The 27,092-nt window shown below is 38.0% G+C and overlaps 1 protein-coding gene across 2 annotated transcripts in view; it reads right to left on the reverse strand.

The window, feature by feature from the left end:
- Positions 1 to 18,666: 18,666 nt before the first annotated feature.
- Positions 18,667 to 27,092, reverse strand: part of PTCHD4 (patched domain containing 4) — an 86,740-nt gene continuing 78,314 nt past the window's right edge. For both annotated transcript variants that reach the window (XM_005146434.2, XM_005146433.2), the window contains exon 3: positions 18,667 to 20,300. In XM_005146434.2, the coding sequence (XP_005146491.1) occupies positions 18,667 to 20,300 (1,634 nt within the window). The remainder of the gene's footprint in view (positions 20,301 to 27,092) is intronic.

A 27,092-nucleotide genomic window follows, 5' to 3' on the forward strand; every position in this document is an offset into this window, starting at 1 on the left:
ATGCAGGAGAGGCTTTTGTAACGTGAATTGAATTCCTTCTCACTTACATATGACTCTTGCCTGATCTCCACCTATATACAGTTTCCACAGATGTGTCCTGTCTATTTCCCAAAGCATTTACATTTTGAGCACTTCAACTGTGATGTAGTAAGGATTAAATTTTTGCTTGGATTTATCTTCCAGAATACAGATTTACTGTTTTTGAGTAGCTGAGCATGCAAGTGTGTCAGCTTGGGTAGAGCTCTATATAATGTGGCTGATTTCAGCATGTATCTGTCTAGGCTGAGGGAATAGGACAGATTTTCCTTCCCTTTAAGTGAAGGCAGAGGGTTGAGACATCAAAGGAATTCTGGCAAGATTTTAAAGAAAGACTCTTCAAATTGACTTTACCTACATCAATAGTTGAACTGATACCTTATGTTATTAAAAATGAATGAATTTTTAAAAGATTAATATATTCTTGAGGCTTTGCTTCCCATTTCCTTCTTCAAAAGTAATGAAATTTATCTGCTCTCTTTCAGTTTTATTCCTAGGCAATTTAATATTTTTTGGGTTCTCCCCTTAGCACTAGGACGGCCAGGATTTTCAAACATATCAGAATTTTTAAGTCCTTGATTAGATATCCCTTCGTGGTACAAAAGTTGTGAAAGTGCAAGATCTGAAAAAACGGGCCTCTTGAAGCTCCCAGTCTGGGGAGCTCCACTAACAAGGCAAGCTCAAAGGTGCTGTATAGCCAGACTTTTCAAAGCCTTTAGAATTATAGAAGAATATTTCTACTAGGCTTTTAAAAGCTCCTAAGCAGTGAGTCTCAGTTGGATTTAAACACCGCCTTTAGATATCTCTTTAAAAAATCTACCTCATTTCCTGACTTTTGTAGACGTTGGCCACCTTGGGACATTAGTGCTTTATGGAGGCTGCTCATATTTTTGGAAGTCTTTCAAGGGGGTTTCTGTTATATTGGAACTTTTCTTTTGGTTCAGCCACATCTATTTTTAGCAGGTCAACACAGGAATCACATTTCCAGTAACAGGCTGTCAAGGGACTGCTTGTTAGATTTTATGAGCAGGAGATCCCTTACACTTCTGTAGTCTTAAGAAAGCTATTCCTCTGGGAATTCCTCAGAAGAATTAAAAATAGAAACTTGGCTAATTGAGAACATAAGTGCAAATTTATGCTAAGGAGATGAGCTAAGATCGCATGGAAAAAACGTGCTGGAAAAAAGGATCACATGGAAAAAAGGCAGACTAGGACTGACTTTGCAGAAAACATCCCAATGAAGTCCTAAAGAAGGAAGGGCCCCCTATATCTGAATGCCATGGAGTGAATTAAATGCTTGAAAAATAAGAGAATAATAAAACATAGAAGAGCACAAAAATAATATGCTACCAAGCTGTCAGTTGTTATGAGATATATCCCTTTTAAATTGAGGCTTTTCCATTATAAGGATGCCAGAAAAAATGCTGATGAAGTCATCCTTATTTGTATTCCATCCATGTACAAATTGATTCAGGGAAGAGTTTTAATATTTTAGTGAATTATAGATAAAAATTGATACCTTTTCATTTAGAAAGTTGTCTGCCATCTCTGTGGCTGAATATGAATGGAAAATATGTGCCAGTGTAATGGCATTTTTATGATCACAGCTATAATTCTGATTTAACAGCAATAGCTTAATAGCAATTGCTGATAGCAAGAAAAAAGGATTTCAATGAGACACTAATTATTTTTGCTGGTGGATGTAGTACATTATCTCCTGGATGCAACTCTGATCTGAACAGTCTGTAAATATCAAACCTTGTATTTAGTTCAGTTTAGAGCTCTTAGAGGTCAAGCCCTGCTCTTCATTGACCTAGAAGTCAAGGACAAGGCTGTGGGTGAGCCAAACCATTATTAATCATGTCATGTACTTTAAGAGATTCTGTTGGTGTTGCCTGCTTACCCCAACTATATTTCATAAGCAATCACATAGGATATGCCTTGGGGGAAAGGGAAAAAGAAGGCTGAGGCAATAAAAGGAAGTATGGAGTTCACCTAGTGAATGAGAGATTTAAAACAACCTGTGCAACTCCATCCGCCACAAGCCTGTGACTTTATCCAGAGGATTCAGGGTTTATGTGAGAAGGGGTGACTTGACTGGCTGGGGCATTTGAACTTCTCTGTAGATAGGTAGGCTGTAGAAGACACCAGGAAAGCAGATATATAAAAATAACCAAGACTACAGCCAATCTGGCAGCACAGTTCTAAAAAATGCTTATGGGTAATATCTTGGATTGAACTGGGGGAAAAGAAAGGATTTTCTGTGAGCCGGAAAAACTGCTTCCTCCTGCCTGGAGACAGTGTCTTTTGCATGTCTTGTAGGTGAAAGAGGAGGACACTGAAGTAATAACTGAATTCTTTATTGATTTCTTCTGCCAACAGAAATGACTGCAACCTCCAAAATTTGGAGAATTGCCAGGAAGGGAAAGAAAAAAAATAATTAAAGCTCTAAAAATAGATCTAATCCTCTCAATTTCTATTAATCTTTTTTTGTTGGCTGGTGCTATACATTACATATGTAGGAAGGGAGTGAGTTTTCCCTTCACAGTTGTAGTTTTATTAATATTCTGGGAGGTGCAGACTCCTTTGGAGAGGCTCTCTTTAAAGGTGCACTCTGAGAAAATGACAAGGACTGTGAACTTCCAGCCAGTTTTTGTGAGATACTTGCAAGAATATTTGAAATAAAATGCTGTGTAGCTCTGAAACTCCCTATTCTGAAAATGCTGGAGCCTGGAGAGGTTTTCTAGAAGAGCAGTACTGTGTTGCCACAGGTGCAACAGAGTAGTCCTAAGAAAGCAAATGCTTAGCAGTATTTTAAAGAGTTTTCTTCAAATCTGTTTCTGCTGACCTCTGCTGATACTATTACCTTCAGTTTGTTTTCTTCATTCCTTTAAGCTGACACAAGAAAGCATTGGCTTCCAAAAAATCTCATGGCTGTTTGGCACAGAAGGGACAAAACAAGTCAGGTAAAATTTGAGGTGGTACACACACACATACTCAAGGGATTATGTTTTGTCAAATAGCAGACAGTAATCTTTGCAGTAAAACAGAACAGAGGCAGAGAGATATGTGCCATATTTATTCTATCTGTAGATAGAAAAATGTGAGCTTGATGTATATGATCAGTCACATGTCATAAGCTTCAAATTTACAGTCGTAGCTACTCAATCAATCTTTGACATTATTTCCTTGGCAAAAAAAAACCTCTTAGGTACAAATTTTCAAGTCTGTCTGAAACTCTGATAAAACAGGCTCCAGCCTCACATGAACTGAAAAAAAAGGCACTTCAACAAATTCTAATTTGCTCTGAGTTATTTCCTTAACTTTATCATCTGTATCCAGAAACATTTAGTCTTCTAACAAGAAACCAAGAAGAAATGTCAGCATGGTTATGATATGAATGTTTCTTTGCATTGCTATATTTCATTTTCAGCTTTATAAATTTTTTCCTCAACCAGGAAAAAAAAGCAAATCCCATTTGCATCTGGTGTTTATTGCTGCCTTAGAAGGAATTAAATATCCAGCTACTTACAGTTCAATAAACTCCTCAAATCCTGCATGAACAAAGTGAACAAAGCTTATAAGCATGTACTTCTCTCCCACAGATGCCTGTGAAATGTGAGTCTGTGCTTGAAAGATATGAACAAAAGTGGGAATATTTACACTTGTAAAGTTACAGGTTAGAGATATCAGTGTTAGCTCTAGAGGATCTATATCAAAGTACTAGTTTGGTTTTGAAAATGGCATAGTTGTGCTATGTTACACGCATGCTAGCCTTATTTCCAAGTAGGAGTTATGAGCACCAGCACAGTGCCATGCTGATTCAGCTTTGCATCCATACTTGCACAGCTGCCTTGTCTTCTCATCATTGCAGCATCTGCTGCATGTACTCATTGTAGAAAGACTTTCTGCAAGACTATAAGTTTGCACAGATTTGAATTCAGTAAATATATTCACTTGCACACTGTAGGAAGTTCCTAAGTAAACTATGCTTATATTAATCAGTGATGTTTCTTCTGCTTCATGCCCTGATTTGGCTATTTCCAGTCTTGTCAAACTGGGATTGAAGGCCAAGTGGTTACAGTTAAAGTGATGAATAGCAAACTTATTGGCCATGCAGTAAAGAGGATGTTTCAGGACCTTGGTGTCAAGTTTTGAGAACTACTAAGAGTTACTCCAGAGAGTAACTTCCAGAGAAGCATCAGTGCTGGAATGCTCCTGAGAGTAACTGCAGAAGCTTTTTCAGATCATAAAGGACAAGCTGCTGTAAGCTGTAATACAGCACTGATTGCAGGGAGCAATGACTGTATTGCAGATTGAGCTCCTTTACTTGCCCCTTTGGTTCAAGGGGAGTGAAGACTTTCTACATTGCATCAGTGATTAAGCTCTTAGAATGCCATGGATTTGGAAATGAAGGAGCAATGATGAGAATATGTTGCCTTGGGTTCTTCCTTCTGTCCCTCAGTACTCTGGTATCCACTTCTCCCAGACCACACAAAGCAAGAGCATTTACAGGATAAAAGTAAAGGGCTCGTGTCCTTGATTTTGAACTCAGTATTTTTGTGTACTGTCAAGAATCAGTTGGATTTCCAGTCTCTTCAGTTGAAGAGATTGCAATGGTTCTGAATGAAGATGTAGTAGATGCCCAGTATCAGCACAAATTTGCGCAGTGGATATCATTCAGAATAGAGATGACCTTGTCTATCACAGCTCAAAAGGCAGTATGGGATTCTAATTTAATGTGATAAAATGTCATCACAAACATGAAATTCTAAACCCATCCCTCAGTGATTATAATTAGTTCATGGCAAACTGCTCAGAATACTAAAGCAAATAGAACAGGTGAAAATTCTCTTAATTAACAAAGGTGCAGAAAAAGTGTGAGACTGACTCGTGGCTGGGAAGGCTCCCATTAACCTGGCCCAGACTGAGATAATTATGAGGGCAGCTCCAATTGTGTAAAGGATGTAAAACTGCTAGTGTGGTATTAGGTTTTGTATTTTTCCATCCCTGGGCCTTTTTTCCAATGCTACCTTCAGGCACAGCATCTGTCAACATAAAGCAGTTTCCCCAAGTGACTGCTGAAAGCCAGACCTAAATCCAGCAATTCTTTTTAGATATTAACACTTTCAGTGAGCATGAACTGCACAGCAATTTTTCTGCCTGTATGTCACACAGTCCTGTTTGAGTTCTTCAAAACTATTGCAGAGAAATCTAGACCATACAGACTGGTAAAATTACCAGCCCAGAATAATAAAAAGAAAGCACCTATTTCCATATAGTGGCATCTTGTGAACATAACATCTCACACTGGGTCTCCCATCATTGAATTGCAGTTGAAAAACTGCTTAGCCTTGACTGACCTGATGCCTTTAGTGACATGGTTTTGTGATGGACTTTGGAGTCCCTGAGATAAAAGTTGGACATGATGATCTTAAAGGTCTTTTCCAGCCTAGTTGATACTATGATTCTATGATCTTTCATCTAACACATTTGGTACCTGATTCTCATTGATTTCAGCAAGAGAATATTACACTACCCCCTTCAGATTCAGACCACAGGAGTACTGTCAAGACCTGTCCTGTCTTAACAGTCTGTCCTGAATGTACAAAACCAGAGTGCTGCAATGGGTGGGAGTCACAGTTTAATTTAGTTTCAACAGCAACAGAAGAGTTACTACTCAGATCAACAGTGTTTTCTGCCCAAGCCAACCACTCAGGCACTAACTTATCTTGTCAGAAATGTTTTATTTGCATCCTGTATTCTAAAACTCAGGTATATTTGTATGAGCTGGAGTCATATCTCTGCAATGCATCTTGGGGAAAAAGTACTTAGTAGTTGTATTGCTTTAAATGAGAAATGAAGAAATAGCCATGAGTACAACTGCAGCACTCCCAAGTACAATGTACATTGTGTCTATTAATCCATGATTCCATGATTCTATAAGTGAACATGAACAAGATGGACAGAGTAAAATAAGCTATTTTTTTCCCCAATCTCTAATGCTTCTACATGCTCCCACAAGCAGGATCAGTTCACTACAGACAATGGGCTCTTATAGCAGCAACATCAATAATGTTTCTGAAACATTTCAGTCACTGTTAAGAAACTATACCAAACCTTTGAGTTGCAGGAGACGATATATATGTTTTTGTTGCCTGATGCTATGAGCTCATAGAACGTTCAGATGCTAACAATCACTGTTTTATTTCTTCGCATGCTGCAGTAAAGATGCCATCTTTCACACTATATCTTTCACACTGTACACTGATTTCTGAGGTGTGTGGGAAAGAACCAGAGACTCATAACAGATCTTAGGTCCATCAATCAACACACCACCTAAATTAATATAGATCCAATGTTGAGGATACAATTGCTGTTGTAAAGGAAGATCTAATTTTTTCATTTGCAACATGCACAGAAAGCTGTGTCAAACTTTTCTACATCCTTCACAATGAAGAGGGGAATTTCATGACCCAGTTCTGGACTATCTTTTCTTCATCACAGCAATCTATGAAGTTTCTGGACAAGTTATTCCTTAGAAAACAGTGAAGAAAGCACTTTAGCTCTCTAGGGTATCTCTGTTACTTTGGGTCAAATCTGCATCCTCCCTCATAAAAGTGAAACTATCACAGAATAAATACAAATAGAAATGGCAGCACCTAACTCCAGCCAGGAGAAACTATGTTAACTTCTGGTTGCAGGCAAAGCTAGAGCCTCTGAGGAAGCAGTAGCTCTCTGCTTCATTCATTTTGGCTGGTGTGAACATCTAGTCCCAAGAAAGACTGTCTAAGTAGCTATGATATAATCAAGGAAAATTCTTTTATGTTTCCCCTTGAAATAAATCTGTCAGAAGAAGAAGGATGGAGAAAATTGTGTACTTTACACTAAATTAGTTAAATTAAATAAGAAGAGGAAATGGCAGAAAAAGAAAGAAACTCTTATGGCAATGCTATAAATTGGTTGGTTAAACATTTATGATATGACCGCCTTAAATCAGACACAGACACTTGAGGACTAAGACCTCAGCAGGTAAAGAATAGTGCTTCATTTGCAGCTGTACAATTCAGGCTGACTTAGATCAGCTGAGATTTCTGGCTGTACATACAGGAACCATTCTAATAAGCTAATTAGTCTGATTTTCAGAAAAGTGTGTGCAATAGATTGACAAGAGGGCACTTGGCACAGGACCAGTGCAGATATGTTGCTATAGCTGTCTATTGTGTAGGTTGCACTATTCAGTAGTCCTGAATATCTAGGCATAAAACTGGTAAATTACTTTAGTATGACTATTGGTTTGCAACATGAGTGAATCAATTTCAATGACAAAAATATTTCAACTGAATAATTTCATGCAATTCAGCTGAACATCCTCAGTATTATTCTACTAGCATCTGAATTTTGCACTTGACATTACCAGTGTTTGGCAATGGAGACATTTTGCAGCTCAAATAATACACAATAGAGTTGTTACTTCACCACATGAAATGATAACTACCCACTTTCACCAAGAAGAGATCCCCAGCAGCAATAAGGAGAGGCAGGTTTTGAGTAGTGCCCTTTTTTTTCAGTTCCTTTTGGGGCCATTAGGTGGTAATGATGATTGATTTAGAAATCGAAAATAAGTGTATCTGTGAAAAACAGCCTGACAAAGATGGGCAGGCCTACATCCTGGGTCAGGTTCTCTCTTCAATATGACTGACAAGGCCATGTCCTCTGATCCTGCACCATACACTCTTTTTCATCTGAAAGAAAACCAGGTCCTGATTAGACCTGGTTTTCTGAGTGTTAGTCCAGTAGGTTCCTTCTAGACAGGGTATTGAGAATCAGGACTTCAGGATACAGGCAGAAACTTCAAGGCAAAACCAAAAGGCTATTTGCATTTTATGGGGACATGTGAATAAATGTGAAATGCACAATTTAATGTGTCTTTCTAAGCTCACTATTTACTTGAGGGCCAGAGAAGCTTATTCTCATAGCTCCATTATCGGGAGCAACATAAGTGACAGTACAGAGTAAGGGCAGACCTCATAGCCATGAGGCAGTGCTGAGCACTGTGTGGGCAGGCTTCCTTCTGCTTCCAAGAGATGATCAGAAAAACCATGAGAAAACCATGTCCCATGCCTTTCACTGTTAGGGCTTGAACTCAAATCTCTGCCACTGCTGGAAGAGGAGCTAAGAGCTACCGGGCTTAGGAGGAGAGGGAAGAAGCCTGAATGTGAAAGCAAGAAATATCTTGGCAAAAAAGAAGCTGTTGGTATGGACGGTTGGTGAAGAAAGGAACTGGATTATGCCCTGCAGAGACTATTATCTGGTCAGCTCCATCTGGAAAGTTTAAACATTTAGTTGCACTTAGCACAGCTTCAGGGCACTTGTAGCTGGTTTATCTTCTGATAGTCTGTGAGGGACCATATGCCAGCACAGGTTTGCCAATTCCCTGACTCTGACCCACTCTTCCTACACCCTGAAATGCCCTGTACCTTTTGTGAGGAAGGAAGTGCCAGTCCCTGGTGCTGCCCAAGGTCCCAGCTACATTTGCTCCTGAAAAACTCCCTGTTCATTTCATTTAAAACTAAATGTAAGGGGAAAGGCAGCTGACAAAATGGTCCTGTAATATACATTAATACTGAATATCTTTCTAGTAAAGAAAAGGAAAATTCTAGCATTTAAGAATAACATTTTATTGTAGGTATCAGTCTTTAAAAGACAACTATTTGGTATAGAATTTCAAGATCAGAAAAGATTGTTATACAAATATGGTCATGGTATAATCTTGAAAATTATTAACAGTTTTCAGCAACAAGGGAGTTTTACAAGGGGAGAAAATCAATATTGACCTACCATGTTTATCTGTAGCATATTAAAGTTGCCTACACCTGAGAAATCCCAGTAATTAAACACCTAATGCTAAATTAATACAGAAAAAGGTTAAGCAAATTCTGCAGTTTCAAGGGAGCTAAAAAAGCCGATTATGGGCTAAAAAAACCCCAAACCAACCAAACACCAAAACAAGCATTAGATGAAATTGGGTGCAAATGGACATAAGTAACAATCGGGGGAAAAAAAATTACCTTAATTTTCCCTACAGTACTTGATTAATTCTGTCTTTTTTGTATTGACTCTTAGCTATTCTCAATTGCATTGTCTGCAGTGCTCCAGCCACTCAGCTGCCATGCTGGATCCCTAATGACCCAACTTAACCCCCAACAAACAAATTGAACAGTCAAACGGATTGTTGCCCAACACCCAAAAATTATTTCTCGACATTTTCATTGCAGTTGCAATGACCAGAGATGCCTCAGAAGGATTAGTCTGACACCACTTTAGACATGTGCTCTCAAGCATATGAACTAGTTGCCTTAGACTATTCTCCAGCTCTGGCAGCTGCCATCAGATGCATTCAAGGGCCCTCATCCTACAGTAGCTGTCTGAGCTATATGAATTGCTGCACCCGTTTCTCTTGTTTGACAATAGCCTAGGGAGAGATCTTTGATATCTGATTTTTACATGTCCCTCTCTATCTGGTCATGTGCTCCAATAAAGTATTGGCTACAGACATCACAGGGGAAGACATTTCATGAAAAGACAGTTTTTCGTTAAACTCTCTTAACTGCTTATGGTGCCTTTGTTCCTATCCAGCTTACGTTTTAGAGCAATGTTTTTTTTAAAAACCACTTTTCTAGTAAGAAGCAGAGATTGGTTGCACTGAACCTTTTTAAGGGTGCTGAGGGAATATCTAAGACTCTGTCTCCTTTGCAGATTAGAATATCTGCTTATCCCAGTCCTCAGACTGGTAAAGATTTATAGACATATTTTTATATACATCTTGATGGCTCCAGTGAAGACAATGGGATTCTTCACAGTGTTTATGGCTTGTTAGTTGCTTCTGTTTTTGCAGGATCAGGGACTTGATTTTGTTTTCCTACATATTCTGTTCCTCGCCAGATGTAGGAGAAGGATATGTATTGCGGAATTCTTCACTTCTGTCCCATTCATGTCACCATTCACATTTAATTTAATAAAGAAGCAGTAGCTGATACAGTGGCAAGTTTTACACTAGGCACAAAGCCGTCTTTCAATTCTATTTATTGATTTATTTATTTTGTAATTGGCAAACCTGAATTTAACTTCAAGCAATCCCTCTCTTCTCCATTATAAAGGCATATTCAGCACTTCTCCAGAATATCACTTGAAAGAAACAATGAATTAAACTAAATGAAATGTTCTTTTTTTATTTTTTCCACTTTAAAAAATGAGCTTTAACATCATCAAATCCTGAATGCTAATTCTGAGTCAAATATCTTGATATTTTTTCCAGGAAAAGTGCTCAGCAAAACTTTGCTCTTGCCTGAGTGTTGTATGACTGTAACAAATCACTAAAATGTCCCTGAGATGTCTCACATCAGGGAAATGGAAATCCTGAAAAATGTATGTTCTTGGCACAGTCTTTATATATATAGTGAAATTCCTACTGTAATTGCAGGATTTGGAATGCTATGGGGAAAAGACCTTTTTCTTTTAAGGCCTTTTTTCCTGCAAAGCTCAAATTTAAGTTGAAGCACAGAGAGATAAGTGCATCCTTATTTAGCTTGCTGCTTATATGCATGCTTACATTTCAAGATGCCCCAGTCCGAGAGACTTAAGAATTTGATTAAAATAAATCACTTACTTGAGTGCTTTGCCAGATTAAGATCTTCAGAAGTGGAATGCTAGTATGAATATAGGTTGCATTGGTGTTTAAAGTTATAACTTTGCTGGTAAACAAAGTAATGTCAGGAGTTGTGCTGTGGCCCTGAATGATGCTGACATGGGCTGTCAATGTCCATGATATTAAATATTCCTGTAGTCTAAAAGATGGGGAACTGTAAAAAGCTGTTTGGTGAGAATGATCCCTGGATCATGCCAGCACTGGTTCCCTGGACCAAAGCTATGCCAAAGACATCCCTAGATATTTAATAGTTTAGAATATTAAATTCCAATACTTATGTTGTTACAAAACCTGGAATAACCTGTAAGAGCAACTGTCTTGGTTGCACCCTAAGTTCTGTGCTTCAACTGACTTCATCATGCCCAGCACTTAGATTGTGATTCATGGTGCTGTTTGGTACGGTTTATTTTTATACATGTGGCTCTCTGAGGTAGTGAGAAGAGAACAAATTCTTGTTCAGGGCTAGATACTGTCACTGTTGAAGCTTTCATAGATACCTAAGCCCTCTCTGAAGTTCTCATACAGGTACAATAATTGCAGCTAAGCTGGCACTTTGGTCACTCATTTCTTTTACACCTCATGGTGGAAAGTTGATCTGGTCACAGAACTGAATTTTGCATCTACCTCTTCTTTTTCTGTAGAGACAAAATCACGCATCCCACAAGTTCTACATATTTAGTATTTGGGTCTACACATTGGGTATGAGGGCCAGTGATCTGAATAGGTACATACTAGTGGTACTACTCTGCCAGATGCTGCAACATTTCCTTGGACATGCTGTTGAAACCAAAGAGGTTTCCTTAAAGCCAAAGTATGCTTTTTTGCAGAGAAAATGTTTTTGTAGCTGAGAGATCATTTTCAGTGTGACAAGTGTAAAAAATATTCAGTCCTCATTGATAGAAGGAAATAAGACTGAAGAAGTGTCATGACAGAATTGCAAGAGAAATAGAAGAAAAGTTCTTTGGATCAAGATCTATTTAGTTGACTGAACATAAGAAAGAATTTCTTTACTATAACGGCTGCTAAGCATTGAAATTGGTTGTCCAGGGAGGCTGTAGAGTCTCCTTCCCTGCAGATATTCAAGAGCAAAATCATAAGTTATGTGCTCTATGTGACTCTGCTTGAGCAGGGAGGTTGAAATAGGTGACCTCTGGTAGTCCTTTCCGAACTCAAGCATTCTGTCATTCTATGATTCTGTGACATGTCTATATAAATTCCCATGTAAAAAGTTTCCATCCATGACTAAATCTAAAATATATCTTGTCCAATTCTCCAGTATCTTATTGAAAGAAAAATGACTTTTGTCCTTTAGAGAGGAACTGAGTGCAGTTTGGAAACTGAGAAGCAGGCTTACAGCAGAGGGCTGCCACACTACCTTACTGTTGGGATATATTCCATCTCCAGCAAAAGCTGTGCTAATCTGTTAATGATTTTCATACATAATCAGGGTAGTCTCTGATGTGTGCTCTAGAGAACTCTACAGCTGATATTGCCAAAATAGTGGTGTTGCCAGTTACGGGGAGCCCATTATCAATCTGTTTTAGAAATACTGCCTGGAGTATCCATCAGGGTGCTGTAGAGGTGCTGAAGTTGAGCAGGACACTGTTGAGGTACCAATAATTTTTCTCTAGTTAAGCTTGTATCAGCATTTCTACTAAAATTCTTGTTTCCAGGGGCTTGTATAATCCAGCCTGTAAAATGTGTTCTGAACAGAAACTTGGCACAAAATGCTCCAAGCAGGGGCAGTATTTTCTTTTTGATGGTATGAAGAAATGCTCATTTATTTTTTTGTTTCTGAGACAGAAATGCAGCTAAAATCTAGGCATTTCTGTGATAAAAGCATGCAGAAGGAAGAAATGCCTACAGTAAAAAGAACCAGGAAGAGCAGAAGTTTATGAGATAAAAAATGTAGAAAAATGGAAATTTAAGGTTAAATATTTTTTTAAATTTTCTTACAGACAATTTTCTCTCTGAAGAAAGTTTTTAGCTATTTAGGTGCTGCTATAAATTAGTTAAGTCTGTACCAAAGTCTGTGCTTTGATGCATTCAAGCATCTTCCATTTATGTCAACAGGGTTATGCTTTCAGAGTCTTAAAAAATAAATAGGAAAATTTTGAAGAGGTTGAGAGCACACACAGAAGATTAAAATACAAAATAAGTTGAGCTGCAAAGGAAAGATAGCCTCAGGGAGCAAGAAAGAGAAACTTTATTTTCTTTAATGAGGAAGCAAGAAGTAAATGAGAATAGTGTTGCGGGTGCACCAGCATGTCAGAGAAGAAACAAATCAAGCAAGGAAAGATGAAATTCCAAACTGCTTCACATTTATTTGTTTCCAGCAGGATGTTGATTGTCTGTCTGGGAAAGAAGGCCATATCCCCATGTTTGGACATACAGTATACCTCAACCTTGTGGTGAAGCAATGATGTTTCATGCTATGAGTAGGAGGAGTATCCAAGTTTCACACTGGATCCTTTTTTTTAAACCATGAAGGAGGTAGAAAGAGTTGGGGTAAAGAAGGCTTTGAGGACTAAAAGGAAAAATTTCCAGAAAACTTTCTTCTTTCATCTACCTGACTGGTGTTTTGGGATGAAGCAGTTGTACCTCTCCAGTGTTGGTCAGGTGAGGTGATGTATGCCAAATGGGGATGTTTCAAAGAACAACTCTAAAAAAGCCCCTAAACTCTTCCTGTTCAGAAGTGTGTGCTTGTGAGCTGCTGTGATCATAAATTCCAGATTACTCCTGGGGAAATTATGAATTATGGCACTCAGTTCCTGGTAAGTACCTCTGCATATCTCCAGGAGACTGTGATGTTGATGCTTATAAGGCAGAGAATGAACAACAGGGACATGCAACACATATGCTTGCAGCATAGTGTGCACCTTTCAGTTCTCTTTCACAGCTTTTTCAGGTGAAGAAGCAGCTCTGATCTCCTCCCCTTCTCTCCAGGGGTGTGTGAAACCCAAGATGGGATCCTTACATTGCTATAAATGAAAAACAGATCACGGAGAGGCCCATGCTGGTGAGACAGTCTGCACACGCTTGGTCTGTGTATGTGTACAGACTGGTATGTACAAGACTACAGTGAGAAGAAGCATTTTAGGAAGTGGATGAGATTCTTCCCATATTCAGCATCCTTCCCTGTTCAGATGCCTGCTTGCTTGTGTAAGATGGTATGGAGGAATAATCAAAGATTTGTCTGTCTAGAATTTGATTACGCTACCTCCCAAAAAACATGTTTTGCTTTGTGTCCACCTTAATTTTCTGAGATAGCCTTAACATATTTTCTATTTAAAGCCTGTTGGAGGATATGCTCCCTCTTTGTGAAATATCCTTTCTCCTCAACACTACCACATGTCCCTTGCTCACAAACTGCCTAACTTTGCTTCCTTTCGATGTTTCCTAGGACATCAAATGAGAGCTTGAGGTACTCAAAACCTAGTGTTGCAATGAAAAAGAACTTATTAAAGTTTGTAATTACAGAGAAATTAATCAAAGAGACTTAGCATGGTACTTGCATAAAGACAATAAGCCAAGCTCTTGTCATAGTGAAATATGGAGTAACTCCATTGAAATAAATCTTAATTATGTGAGAGTCACTACTCAGTGTGACTTAATTAAGAAGAGAGCAGTGAAAGTCTTTTGGGAAAAAACAACACTGATTACACAACTGCTTTACTGCATATTTCTTCCTTCTCCCCTGGTTCTGTGTCTCCCCACTGGAGAAAATTTCAAAACTATAATTGTTGAAGTGAGCCCAAATCAATATTAGCATGTGGTGGGTTACATCCTAAAAAGGATTTTTTTTTTTAAGTAGACAATTGAGAACAATAACCCTGAAAATAATGTCCTTAAATTATACATGCAAGGTGCCATGCATCCATACTTCTCTTGGCCATAAAAAGTATGTTGCTTTCTTAAGCAATAAATTTACGAAACATCAAGTACTGGGCTGCAGAGGTGAAGACTCAACTCTAATGAAAAAGAAGAAGGAATAGATTAATGAAAGTTAAAATAGATCACATGGGAAAGTGTAAAGAAAAAAAATACAGAAATATACGTTCACTACAGCCTCCTGAATGCAGCATGCAACAATGGCTATAGGGTATAAACAGATATAATGTTCAACAGTCATATCAACAATGTAAGAAAGAGCTTCATTTGTCATGATTTCAGTACTTACTAGATAGAAAGCATGCAAAGCCAGATATATCATGGCAATAAATCTGTTGGCTTCAACAGAGTTATCTCGACAACAAATTCAAACTAATATACTTTGAGGCAATGAAACCAAAACAAGTAGGAAATGCACACAGGGTTCTTGGCTGATTATGTAGACCACACATAAAACCAAATTTTAAAAGAATATGTTCAATACCCCAGGGACTTATGGTAACTGGAAAAAAAGGGATATAATGAAGACCCAGTGTGCAGCATGTAACAGAGTGTCAAATTGATTTACATGGGCTATGTCCTTTCTTCACTGGTGCTTATGTAGCTCCAGCTGAACTGAAAAGGTGATGCAGAAAGGGGTAGAAGTCACTGAAAAAAACCTGAAAGCAAAATAAGAAAAAAAAAAGGAATGAAAAATATGAACTCCCATTCCCAAATGATTCCAGTATGAACTGAATTCTAGAAGAAAATGATCTTTTTTGTAGCTTCATATCAAACTTTTCCTTGTTCCAAAAAGACTGACAGATCTGCAGGAGTAACAGCTGCAATAACCTTTCTTGGTGAATCTGGAGAATGGTTCATAAAGTAATAAAGTGACATCCATAGAAGATCTGGTTTGTTTTCTGCACCACTCCAGCATTGACAGAGAGATAAAAAACTTCTAGTCCCAGGATGTAATTTATATACTGGTATACAAAAGTGTTATTGCTCATGCATTACATTCGTATTGAGAGAGAAACTGATTTGACAACTTATCAGACTCTAGCTCATTTATGTAAACCCACCTTCAGTATTGACATCTGACTTAGCTCATCATTTTCTGCCAGGCAATTTTTAAACAATCTGTTCTACATAAAAACTTCACAAGTCAAACATAAAATCTGAGCTGAGTTACTCCTGGGATTTATCCCTAAAATAGATGCCAGTTTCTATATTTATTTTTAATTTTTTTCTCTTTCACTTGATATTTGGTTGTTTTAAGTGGGCTTAATTTCAGCAAATCTAGTTGAGCCTGAATTGTTGATGTCTGTGTCTGAACTTATCATTCTGAGCTTCCTTTATCACCGATGGACAGAAAAATATTATTTTTTTTTAAGTCCAATTCATTTACACCTAATGAACAACTGTAAGATGGGTCAGAAGTGTCTGTCCTTCTTTGGTCGTAAAGGAAGGTCAGGTATAAATGTCTACATTTGCAGTGTGCAAAGTTAGATGAGATAAATCCTGGCTTTGATGGCTTTAGAAGATGCTACTTTTTTCAATACTATGCAAGACAGAGATCCCTGGGATACACCTGCATAGTACAAGAGAAGACCAGCAACTTCATCTGTGGCACATTCAGAAGTGATACCCAGGGGTCACAGTGGTCCAGCAATCTATGTTTTGTAGGGGCAGTAGAGGAAGTGTAAGAAGATATGCGGAAAGCTTGACATTCACAACCAACTGTTCTAAAAATGATGAATATTGCACAATGTCTTCAAGGTGCAGATCAAGGCTGGCAAATACCTCCCAACTAGAGATGCATCTCAGCTGTAACCCAACATGAAAACATCCCCTGCTCCTAAACCTTACTAAACTTTTAAGATCTGTTTTTCACCTGGCCCTTGACTAACCAATAGCCTTGATCCAGCTGCACCGGAAGTTTTGATTTGGATTCAAACTTTGTAAGCCTTGATTACCTAGAAAGTTTATCTTTCTCTAAGACTTGTTGCACACAAAAGGTTCCTTGATGAATCAAGACTTTTGACCACTCTTAAAACCAGAGGTCATTTTTGGCAAATGGTAATGGGCAAGTACAGAAAGTACAGAGAAGAGGGAAACTGCATTTCTTGGAAAGAGAAGCAGCTAATGAATATTAGAACTGGCATTCAAATGGCTTTTTTGTGCTGCATCTGATTTTTTTTTCTGGCTCTCCCTAACCATGAAACAGCAGGAAGAGATGAGATGTCACACAGCAAAGATACAACTTCTTGTAGAGGGATTTTTAGTAAAGCGCATGTACGCACCCTCATCAATAAGCTCTGCAGGTTTGAGACTGAGTTAACCAGCCACAAATAGACAAGTATACACATTTTGGAAGGCAGAAAGCTTCCAGACATCTTTTAAAAGTACCAACAAATAATACACAGTAGACATGAACACTCCATATAGTGATATCTTTACATAGTGTCCTCATGGATACTATATGTTCAGGAAGACATTGCTCATGTAGGTGATGATATACCATATTCCAGAGAGTAGAATGCAAGCCCTTTTAAAATACTGAAAGGGGAGATGGACATGGCAAGCTCCAGTGCAGAACTGAGCAAAGAGCAGACAGAAATCACTAGATCTGTTTTCATCCCTTCTCTCGGGCTTTTAAGCTGTATAGTTTACAAAGCAAAGAAAGTCATTCATAGTTCTTTACAATATAATTTCTAGTGTCACATAGTGACTGCGGATTTACCACACTCTCTTGTGAAATTTCAACTGCCATAACAAAGCTTTATGTTGCAGATAATCAACACTCAAATATTTAGGAAGAATAATAACAAAGACATTTCACCCTCCTGTTCCCACAGGGGATCGATCTGTCCTTTTACAACCAGGAGGTGATTCATCCCCATGCAAACCTGAACAAGGTCTTTTAGTGTGTGGCAGGTGTTTGACTGATGTTTTGCTTAAAGAAGGGGAAAATCCCACTTTCTGCAGCATATTGCAAGTACCAGCAAACATATACCTTCGTCCACTGGACTGAACATATAATGATAATACTGTGCAGGTGCTCCAGAGCTGACTCAGCTGTTACATGATCACATTATTCCTGTGATATGCAATCTATCATTACATTTAAAGTGCCTGCTTGATTAATATTCAGTATTTAATGTTAACACTGAGAAATTAGAATTCAGAAGGGTTACACTGCAGACTCTGCAAATGCTGCTGCAGTAGTGATGGCCTTCGTTAGTTTTGTGAGATCTGTTATTTCAAGGGGAATTTCACAATTCAAAATTACCAAAAATGTTTAAGCATGGTGTTAACTTCCAGCTGTAACATTGTGGGATAAAAGTAATGTGTTACATTTAAAGAAATTAAGAGTTAAATTTCAAAATGGCTATGATTATTTCTTCTCTGATATAAGCAGTACTTCTACTTCTAAACTGTGTAACCTTGCCATCCATACTCACAATAACACTCTAATTGTGGTGTTACAGAAACACATGTTGTCCATAATCAGGAAGTACTTTGGCTTAGATTGTTTTACACATCTACTTCCCAAGTGCATAGGTTTCATCTTAACCAGCTTTTCAAGAAAATAAGAAAAAAATAGCATGGCATTCTTTTTATCTTTCTTGGACTTGTTCCCTTTTCTCATTTGAAATGGTTTTGGACAATTTTTATCAAAAAAATCTGCCTTTTTCTCTACTCTTTACTTAATTGTAACTCTTTTTTTTTTTCACCTTTACTTCAGTATGACAGATCAAGCAATATCCATTAGGACTACAGTTTGAGATTCAGGAACACTTAATGGCTAACAGACTCTTCCCTGGTGAAGAATGAGGGTCCAAAGGAAACATTTGAGATTAATTTTACTTTCATTATTTTTGTTAAAAAAAGTTTGCACCTTGATGTGTCATGAATACCCCTTCTTGATCTTCCTTTGCCTTGTCAGACCTGGCCAGCACAAGCAGCTGAGATCTTTGCTCTATTTTCCCTGCATCTCTGTGCAATGCTTTTTAAAAAGAGAAAATACTATTTTTTTACTAAGCCTTTCAGACTGCTGTAACATGATCAGGATTCTCCTGAATCTCTATGCATTCGATTTCTTCTCGTTCCTTCCTTTTGGCCCGTTTCTTTTTCTTGTGGTGCTTTTTGGAAGGTGGGAAAAAGGTTAGAAAGACGGGCAAAATAACAAAACAGTGCAGAAGTGTGCAACTGCCGGCAAGCAGCAAGCATTTGAACAGTGTGAAGGTCAAGTTTGAAGGCACAAAGAGAAGGGGGACTAACCCAATAAGGAAAGAAGAAACGTTCTGCAAAATGGCTGTCCCATGCTCTTGAAGGGAGTTCTTTATACACTGAGTTCGGGTGTGCTCAGTAGCTAGTACAAATGTATAAAGCAGGGGTGCACAGTGATCTATGGCAAAATTCAAAGTGTAGATAAGGCACAATATAGAAATGCAATCCATGTCTACATTCCATAAGGTCATCAAGCCAAGGACACCCAGCTCTATTGAGGTGACACTGAGAATTAACCAGAAATTTCCCAGAGGATGGATAACCAGGAAAAAGGTAAGTATTAACATCAGCAGGATGCCAAAACCAGAAATCAGGACAGGCATAGTTACTGATAAACCATAATGGTCCATGAAAACGAAAGTAGGGTTGAACACAATGAACTTGATGCTCTGTATAAGAGAGAGGGGTCTCAGCTTCTCTAACAATTCTACTGCCTCCCTCTGTGTGTTTTCACTAGTCCTGGCTACAAGGTACAAACGAGAAGCAATTATATTGTTCTCATCTCCAGCTTTGGAGAAAATAATGTCATTTTTGAAGTGCTGAAATTCTGGCTTTTTTAAAAAGGAGCTCTGGAGAATGCTGATAAAGTCACTTTTATTGGTTGCACTGATGTTACCCACACGAAGGTACTGGTAATACTGTTCAATCCAGGACACTGTATTGAACCCCTGGCTTAGTGTTTTTAGGTCTTCTTGCACTGTGCCGTTCCAGTACTCAAGAGGTTCATAAATGTAAAAACCTATCACTGGGCTGTAGTTGCTGAAATACTTTTGCTGTATGAGGGCATAGGAGACGCTTGGAGACTCACTGGCAAGAAGGTTGATAATGTTGGCTCCATCATTAATCTGTAAGCACCCCATAAAAGAGAAAGAGGCATAGATGAGATAAAGTATCACCACAAATGGCTTGACATATATGTTGGTAATCCACTCATTGTAATGCTCTCGGAGGAAATGCTGGATAAAGTGATGCTGGTAAGGGTCAGTCTCATGGTGAGAAGTATGCTGATGGCCATCGTTCATCATGGTCTGGAACCACACAGGTTTTCGGTCCAGGTATTCTGCTGAAGGGATTTTGCAGCAGAAGATGCTGTGATAACGGTTCTGCTCCAATTGGCCAGCAAAGACCAGGCAGGAGCCAAAGAAGGAGAAGATATAGAAGTAGTTCAACAGGATGGAGACACACATGTTCTGGCAAAAGACTTTTACAGCTTCGATGTTGGTGAAAGGACTTGCACCCATGCCGAAGGCTATGAAATACAAGGAGCTTGTCATTGTGTAGGAGACCATGACATCTGAGTAGGCATCTGCTACTCTGTCCTTGAATGGCAGATTCTCTCTGGTTCGACGCCATCCTGAAAGAAGTTCAAACACTCCTTTGGTTCCATGACCTGGAATGAGAAAACAAAGTACATACATGTACCATATATAAAGGGGGTCCTACCATCCACCAGATTTGGGAAGGTTTTTCATCCTCTAGGAGTCAAAAAATTTTGTCAGCTAAATTTTATTATGATTTTGAAACTAGTTTAACAAATGGAAAATGATGAGGTGTCTGTCTAAAGCTAGATACCAGAATTCATACGCAGCTGCTTAAATTAATAGCTGATATTCTGAGACTCTTCATGCTCAGAAATAAAATTATGAAATAACCTTTAAAAGACACTCATTGATTTTAATAGACATTGAATTATTTCTCATATGCAGTGCATATATAGGACATAAAAGAACACGCAGTTTAGTGCAAGTCTGAGGCTCATTCATGAAATTTCTTGTGGTATCCTACTACATCTTTCAAAAGATTCAGTTTCATACACTTGCAAATGCAAGTAACAAAAATTTCTTCCAGGGAGTATGAATTGAAGGCATTATCTGAGAAATGAGCAGGTGTGACCAAGAAAGTGACATCTTGGTTCTTCATGCTAGACAAAGGAAAAGATACACTGCCATTAAGTACAAATAACCAGAATAATTTGTATAATGGTTCTCTACCTATTGAGTGAAATTGGAACTCCTCAGTGATAGTACACAAGTTTCCATACTCTGTAAAGTTTGACATGCTGGTAGTAAGGATGGAGAGTACAATACTGGACAAATCATGGTCTACATTAGTTGTCTAGAAAACACATAGTTTGGTTTGGTTTTTTTTCATTATTTTGTCTCCATCTGTCTCTCTTTCTCTTAGGTATTCAGAGCTCATTTGGATGAGAAGGAATCCCCTTAGCTCACACAAGAGGACATTCTGAAAAGAGTCAGATGTGGTCAGTGCTCCATGACAAGTTCTTTGTGTTCCAAGCTGAGAAGTATTTTAGTGGTATGATTTTTTAATAAATTAAAGCTTACTACAGGCTTACTTTCATTTTATTAATCATAATCACAGTCCTACAGGTATTAAACTTTGGGACAGAATGATAAAGATGAAACTAATCTTACTAGAAAATGTTTAATCAGTAAAGACTATGTAAACATTTTAATATAATTTATATGTTGAATATATATATATATATATATATATATATATATATATGTATATATACAACCATATTCTTTTATTTCCTATCAGAGAATTTCAATTTGGGGGAAAATACAAAAACTGACATTAAAAAACACAGCTGAGAAAGTGGGAAGATCTCTATGATTCTATCATTCTCTGCACTTTGGATCAAGCCCTGACAAAATTCTGGACAATGTAAGGAAACACAGTACTGAGCAAATAAAGAAGTAGAAGCAGATTGCAGATGCCTCTGCCTCTGTGTGCCTTCATTCTCTGCAGTACAAGAATTGTATGCAACACAGCATGCACAAACGTAATTTTCTTGTAACATAACAGAAATATGACAACAGGAGATTTGCAAATAATAAATTGTATAAGAGTGAACAAAAAGATTGTTGAGCTTGTCTTGATTTTAATTCTTTGGATTCCTTCAGCTGCTTATTTTGCCCAAAGGAGACACTTAACAGCTATTCTGGACAGCATAAACTGTCAAGTTCTGTGAACGTTACCTGTTTTACTGCAAATCAGCATCCCCGGTGAAAGATAAGCGTACAATATTACAGAAGTCTTGCAGTTAGCAAAAAGCCTGCTGTCTTATGAATTAGCATCCTGGTTCAGGAGGGACCTTGAACTCCCTGGTAAATTTAGGGTCAATCTGTTCAAATTCTTAAGGCATGACTGTCTTGCACAGTCACTTTCACACCATCAAGTAGGAAGAATTGGCTCCTTGGGCTGAATAAAGCTGCAGAATCCAGTGATTTGAATGCAGTTTTATATTATGCTTAAAGCAAGTATGCAAGTATCCTGCAGGGTACAGACAAGGCTGAGTGGTCACCACGTCCAGTGCCCATGTCCTGGTGTGGCTTAATATAATGGGATAAGAATTACAGAATCAATTAGATTGGCAAGGACCTTTAAGATCATCGAGTCCAACTCCCAACCCCACCACAAAATCATATCCTAACACTACATATACACATCTTTTCTCTACCTCCAGGGATGGTGACTCAACCACTTTGCTGGGCAAAGTGTTCTAGCCAGCGCTTGACAACACTTTTGGTGAAGAATTTTTTCCTAATATCCAATCTAAATGTCCTCAGCCAAATGTCCACCAGCTAGGTGTGTGTTCCTTGGCTAAGGTTCATGTGGATGTTACCAATAAAATACAAAATAGTTGAGTTCTGCCTTCTATCTCTTAGGTATTAGGGAGTAGATCCTAGATTAACACTAGGAGGTACTAACCTGGGATTTTTTCTACTTTGTAGACATGAATATCCACAAAGCTCCCAAGATCGTAGTAGTGTCTGAGATATTTATCCCCATGTCACTGAAATGGGTCCATTATTTGCAGGCTGCTGTTATACATGTAAATGTATAGAGAGGATAACTGCGGGAGTTTCTTGTTAGAGATCAAAGCTAAAAATGATCGTCAAACTCAAATAAAAAATAAGAGATTTTGAAAATGTTAAAATAATGTGGATTATTGTAATGTTTATAGATTGGAAATTTAGGAAAATAAGTACTTTTGCAGAAATGGTTTAAGTTACATTGGACTGGCACTTTCCAATATAGGTGAAGCAATGTTCTACCAACTCTATTAATTTACAGTAATATTGACTTTTCTTATTCCATGATCTCACTTACCTGCCCACCTGTAAGATTATATGCATAGTTTCATCTTTGGCATGTTTTTATTGCTATTAATTTATAAATTTTAGTATTACATTCTCAGTGAGGAATACTGGGTGCAACTAATTCTATAGCAGGTATATAATGATTAATAGAAAGGTTTCATTGTGAAGATTATTTGTATGCAAAGACTACCCAAGAGTATACACTAACATGCATACATGAGCTTCTGTTGATACTGAAAACTAAAATACTGTAATTAAACTCTAGATTTTTTTCTAATAGAACCTGTTCTTAAAGAAACAAAATTTTGATATTTTTTGCTTCTTTGAGGATGAAAATCATCACTGATTTTTTTATGATTGTTATTATTACACAGATTTAAAATTTCCACTTATCTCCCTTTTACAGATAACCAGCTCTATTACACAAATACAGGAATTCGGAAACACAGAGCAGGAATTCTCTTGCTTTCACAAGAAGAAGTGTTTGCCTGACTGGTTTTCCCACATCAGTGCTCCAATACCAAGTGTTCCAGACAGCCTTAGCTGTTCTCCCCAGATAAGCAGGTCTATTCCCCGTTCCCAACAAGGATACAAATCCATTTTTTTTCTGAACATTTTCTGACATTTCTGATGATTCAGACACCACAGACACTCTGTAAAATTCTATTCCTTCAGCTTCATCACTAATGTCAATGACAACACTGAAAGTGGAGTTAAGTTCACTGACCAGTTCTAGGAAGGTTCATGGGGTCTTTGGCTCTGTGTCAAAACTGCCAAATTTCCCTGGAACTAACATGACATGAATGAAGTACAGCAATTTTTTATTTGCCAGACAGGCAATGGCCTATGACTACTTAAGAAGAAAGGAGACAACAGAATTTTTTTTTCTAGTACTTGTGAGGTTACGAGAGCAAGTAAAGGAGGCTGCAGAGAAGGTAGAAATATATAAAGCTTTTTCTGCCTCACATTTCAAAACAAAAAAGGTAATTATGAACAGACATTTAAAATAAGTTTCAATAGGATAAGGACAGAAACGAGAAGAATGAAAAAACAGATTAAAGATTACTTAATACAGTTAAATTTATTCAAGCTGGAAGAACCTCAGGAGATTAATTGATTAAAAGCTAAGTCAAAGCAATCTCTGAACAATTAGCAAGAGAAGGAATGCAGATGGGATGGTCCAAGAACAGGGAGAACAAGTATAGTACCTATCTTCAAAAAGGAGAAAGAAGATGACCTGCAGAACTTAATATCCACCAGCTTAGTTCTTATCTGTCTCAAAAGATAATAGAATACCATCACTGAGAGGATAGGAAGGTAGTCAGAAAAAGCTGATATAGTTTTATCAAACTAAATAACCTTAACTCAATCTAATTTCTTGTTTTGAAAAGCTAGTAGTCTAATGAGAATAAGGACAGAAAGTTTTTAATACTATTGTACTTCATATTCGGACAAGCAAATGAGGGGAATACTGTTTAGAGGAAAATATAGCAAATATATATTCAACCGATTGAAAGTGTGCAAATATAAAGTTCTTTCCAATGATATATCAGTTTTCACAGGGACATTTTCAGAGAGATTACATCAAAGGTCCATCTAAGGCCTGTTTCTTTTTGATATTTTCCACTAATGATATAGACATGGAATTTGTGTGAGAGGCTATACTAAAGAGGAGTTCAAGCCCTCTGTAGAGCAGAACTTTAAATTTGGACAAGTGGTCAGAAAGCGATAAGATGAAATTTAATGAAGATAAATGCGAGGAACTTTGTGTTAGGAGATCAAATGAAAGAAATTCATAGTGAGAAATAACAAAGGAAGAAGAAGTGAGACAGAAGATTGTTTAGAGGATATGGGGACCTTCAAAGAGAATAAGTAAAATGCATTCTGTTACAACATGTAAGAAGCTGAATTAACAGTAATAACATAAGAATTTGGAAACAATAATTTTGCTTACTCTAGTATGACAGAGGAATAATCTGGAGCACTGTTTTAAAATGGGGCATGATATTTTCATAGAACCGTGGTATGATTTGGGTTAAAAGGGACCTTTAAAGATCATCTATTTCCAGCTCCATGCTGTGGACAAGGAAATTAAAAAATAAAAATTGGACTAATTAGGATGAATGCCTTGGGGAATAAAGGCAGCAGAGAACAGCCTGTTTGCATACAAGTATCTTAAGGGTGGGTGTCAAGAGGACGGGGTCAGATATTTTTCAGTGGTGGCCAACAACAGGATAAGGGGCAATGGGCACAAACTGAAAGTTCCATCTGAATATGAGGAAGATCCTTACTTTGAGGGTTGCAGAGCACTGGAACAGGCTGCCCAAAGAGGCTGTGGAGTCTCCATTCCTGGAGATTTTCAAAATCCACCTGGACTTGTTCCTGTGTAACCAGTTCTGTGTGAACCTGCTTCAGCAGGGAGGTTGAACTAGATGGTCTCTTCCAACCTTAACCATTTTGTGAACCATAATGTGATTTCTGCCAACTTATGGCCACTCTGCAGGCCTGAACACATCAGTGGCATTCAGCTCCCAAGTTTTGGTTCATCCCCATTACAACATGAACCTCATTAAAAAAGTAACTGCATCATGGGGCTCTTCTGTTAAACACACAGACTACTACCAATGCCTTCATGTGTGCTCCAAGGGAGTGCATAAGCACTTCAAAAGGCTTTTTAAATAATTCTGGGAATTGCTGCTAAGACCAAAATGTGAAAGAGTTAGTCTTGCTATGGGCATTTCAGTGCAGCCTGGAAAATAGCAACACTGTGAGTGTTTGAGGCTGAAAAGCAGTGAGAGAGTGGCAAACATTTGATTCTGTCTGGTGTTTGCTGTGTAATGGTATTTCAGGAGAGCTCAGTATCAACCAGACACTACCCCCATGAAATACTGCCAACTTCTCAAGCACAGCTATAGCTGTGAAAATGCCTTTCTTTTTACCTGTTGGAAAGTGAGCTGAAACTTTTAGCCTGGGAGCCTGACTTTTAGACTGCTAAAATTACATAAGAATAATCATATCATCCATCTGCACACTATTTTCCTAAATCTTCCCACTGCAGAAAGAAGTCTATACATAAGCCTGTAGAAGAAGAAAATGATGTAGCTATATAGCAGTCATAGAAGAGTCCCAGTGTTGATTCGACTTCTAAGATCCTAAGGAGCTGCAATTTGTAATTTACATTAATGCCAGTCTGTGGGAAACACAGATGAAAAGCAATGGTTCACTTGCTCTTTTGGTCTCTTTTGGTTTCTTTTGCATGCTTTCTTCACATAATCAGGTTCACAGTCCTTGACAGCCCTCTCTCTCACTCTTTCCCATCCACCTCAAAATAATTTTTTTCCCCAAAAAAATAAAAAGCCTATACATGAGCAAGCAACTAGGGAATTGGGCTAAACTGCCAGGTGATGATTTACTTACATGTCACATCCCTTTGGCAGATCCTGAATCTTCCATCAGTTTGTTTCTCATTTTTCAGACTCCAAGGCAAACACTGTTATCCTTGTTTGCACAGAGACCAGTGTAATAGGAACTTGATTTGAATTAAGAATAATTAATGCTAATATGAATTTGGCATCTCTGATTTTACATCTTAACCAATTTTGGATTTTCATATTGACAAGGCCTTTCCAGAGCTTTGCCAAAAGCATCCCTGGGTAGAAGACTGGGGTTAAGCGCTGGAGACAAGCCAAAGACCTGGTGATCTAGGTGCAAACATGTTTCTAACTGAACCCTGCTGACACCACTTGAATACACCTTGTATTGGAGGCTTGTTTGCTACAGTTTATTTCAAGGTCAAATTTTACAGTTTTTAATGCCTAGAAGCTCCTTTTCTTGTTAGAAGGAACTGAAATATTAAATAGCAACACCCCTCACCCTATGTATTGAAACAGAGCTGAACAGAGAACGTTTCAAAGGATGTCATTAGTCATCAGGCTGCAAACCTCATTATGAGAGATTTATGTTTGAGCTCACATATACTGCTTGCAAATTGTATATAAAGTTGGAATCCTGCTTAGTTTTCTGCTGTGCTTAGCAATGAATTAAAACGCTTTTCG

The sequence above is a fragment of the Melopsittacus undulatus genome, chromosome 3 (genome assembly GCF_012275295.1).
Source record: "Melopsittacus undulatus isolate bMelUnd1 chromosome 3, bMelUnd1.mat.Z, whole genome shotgun sequence".
Classification (NCBI taxonomy): Eukaryota; Metazoa; Chordata; class Aves; order Psittaciformes; family Psittaculidae; genus Melopsittacus; species Melopsittacus undulatus.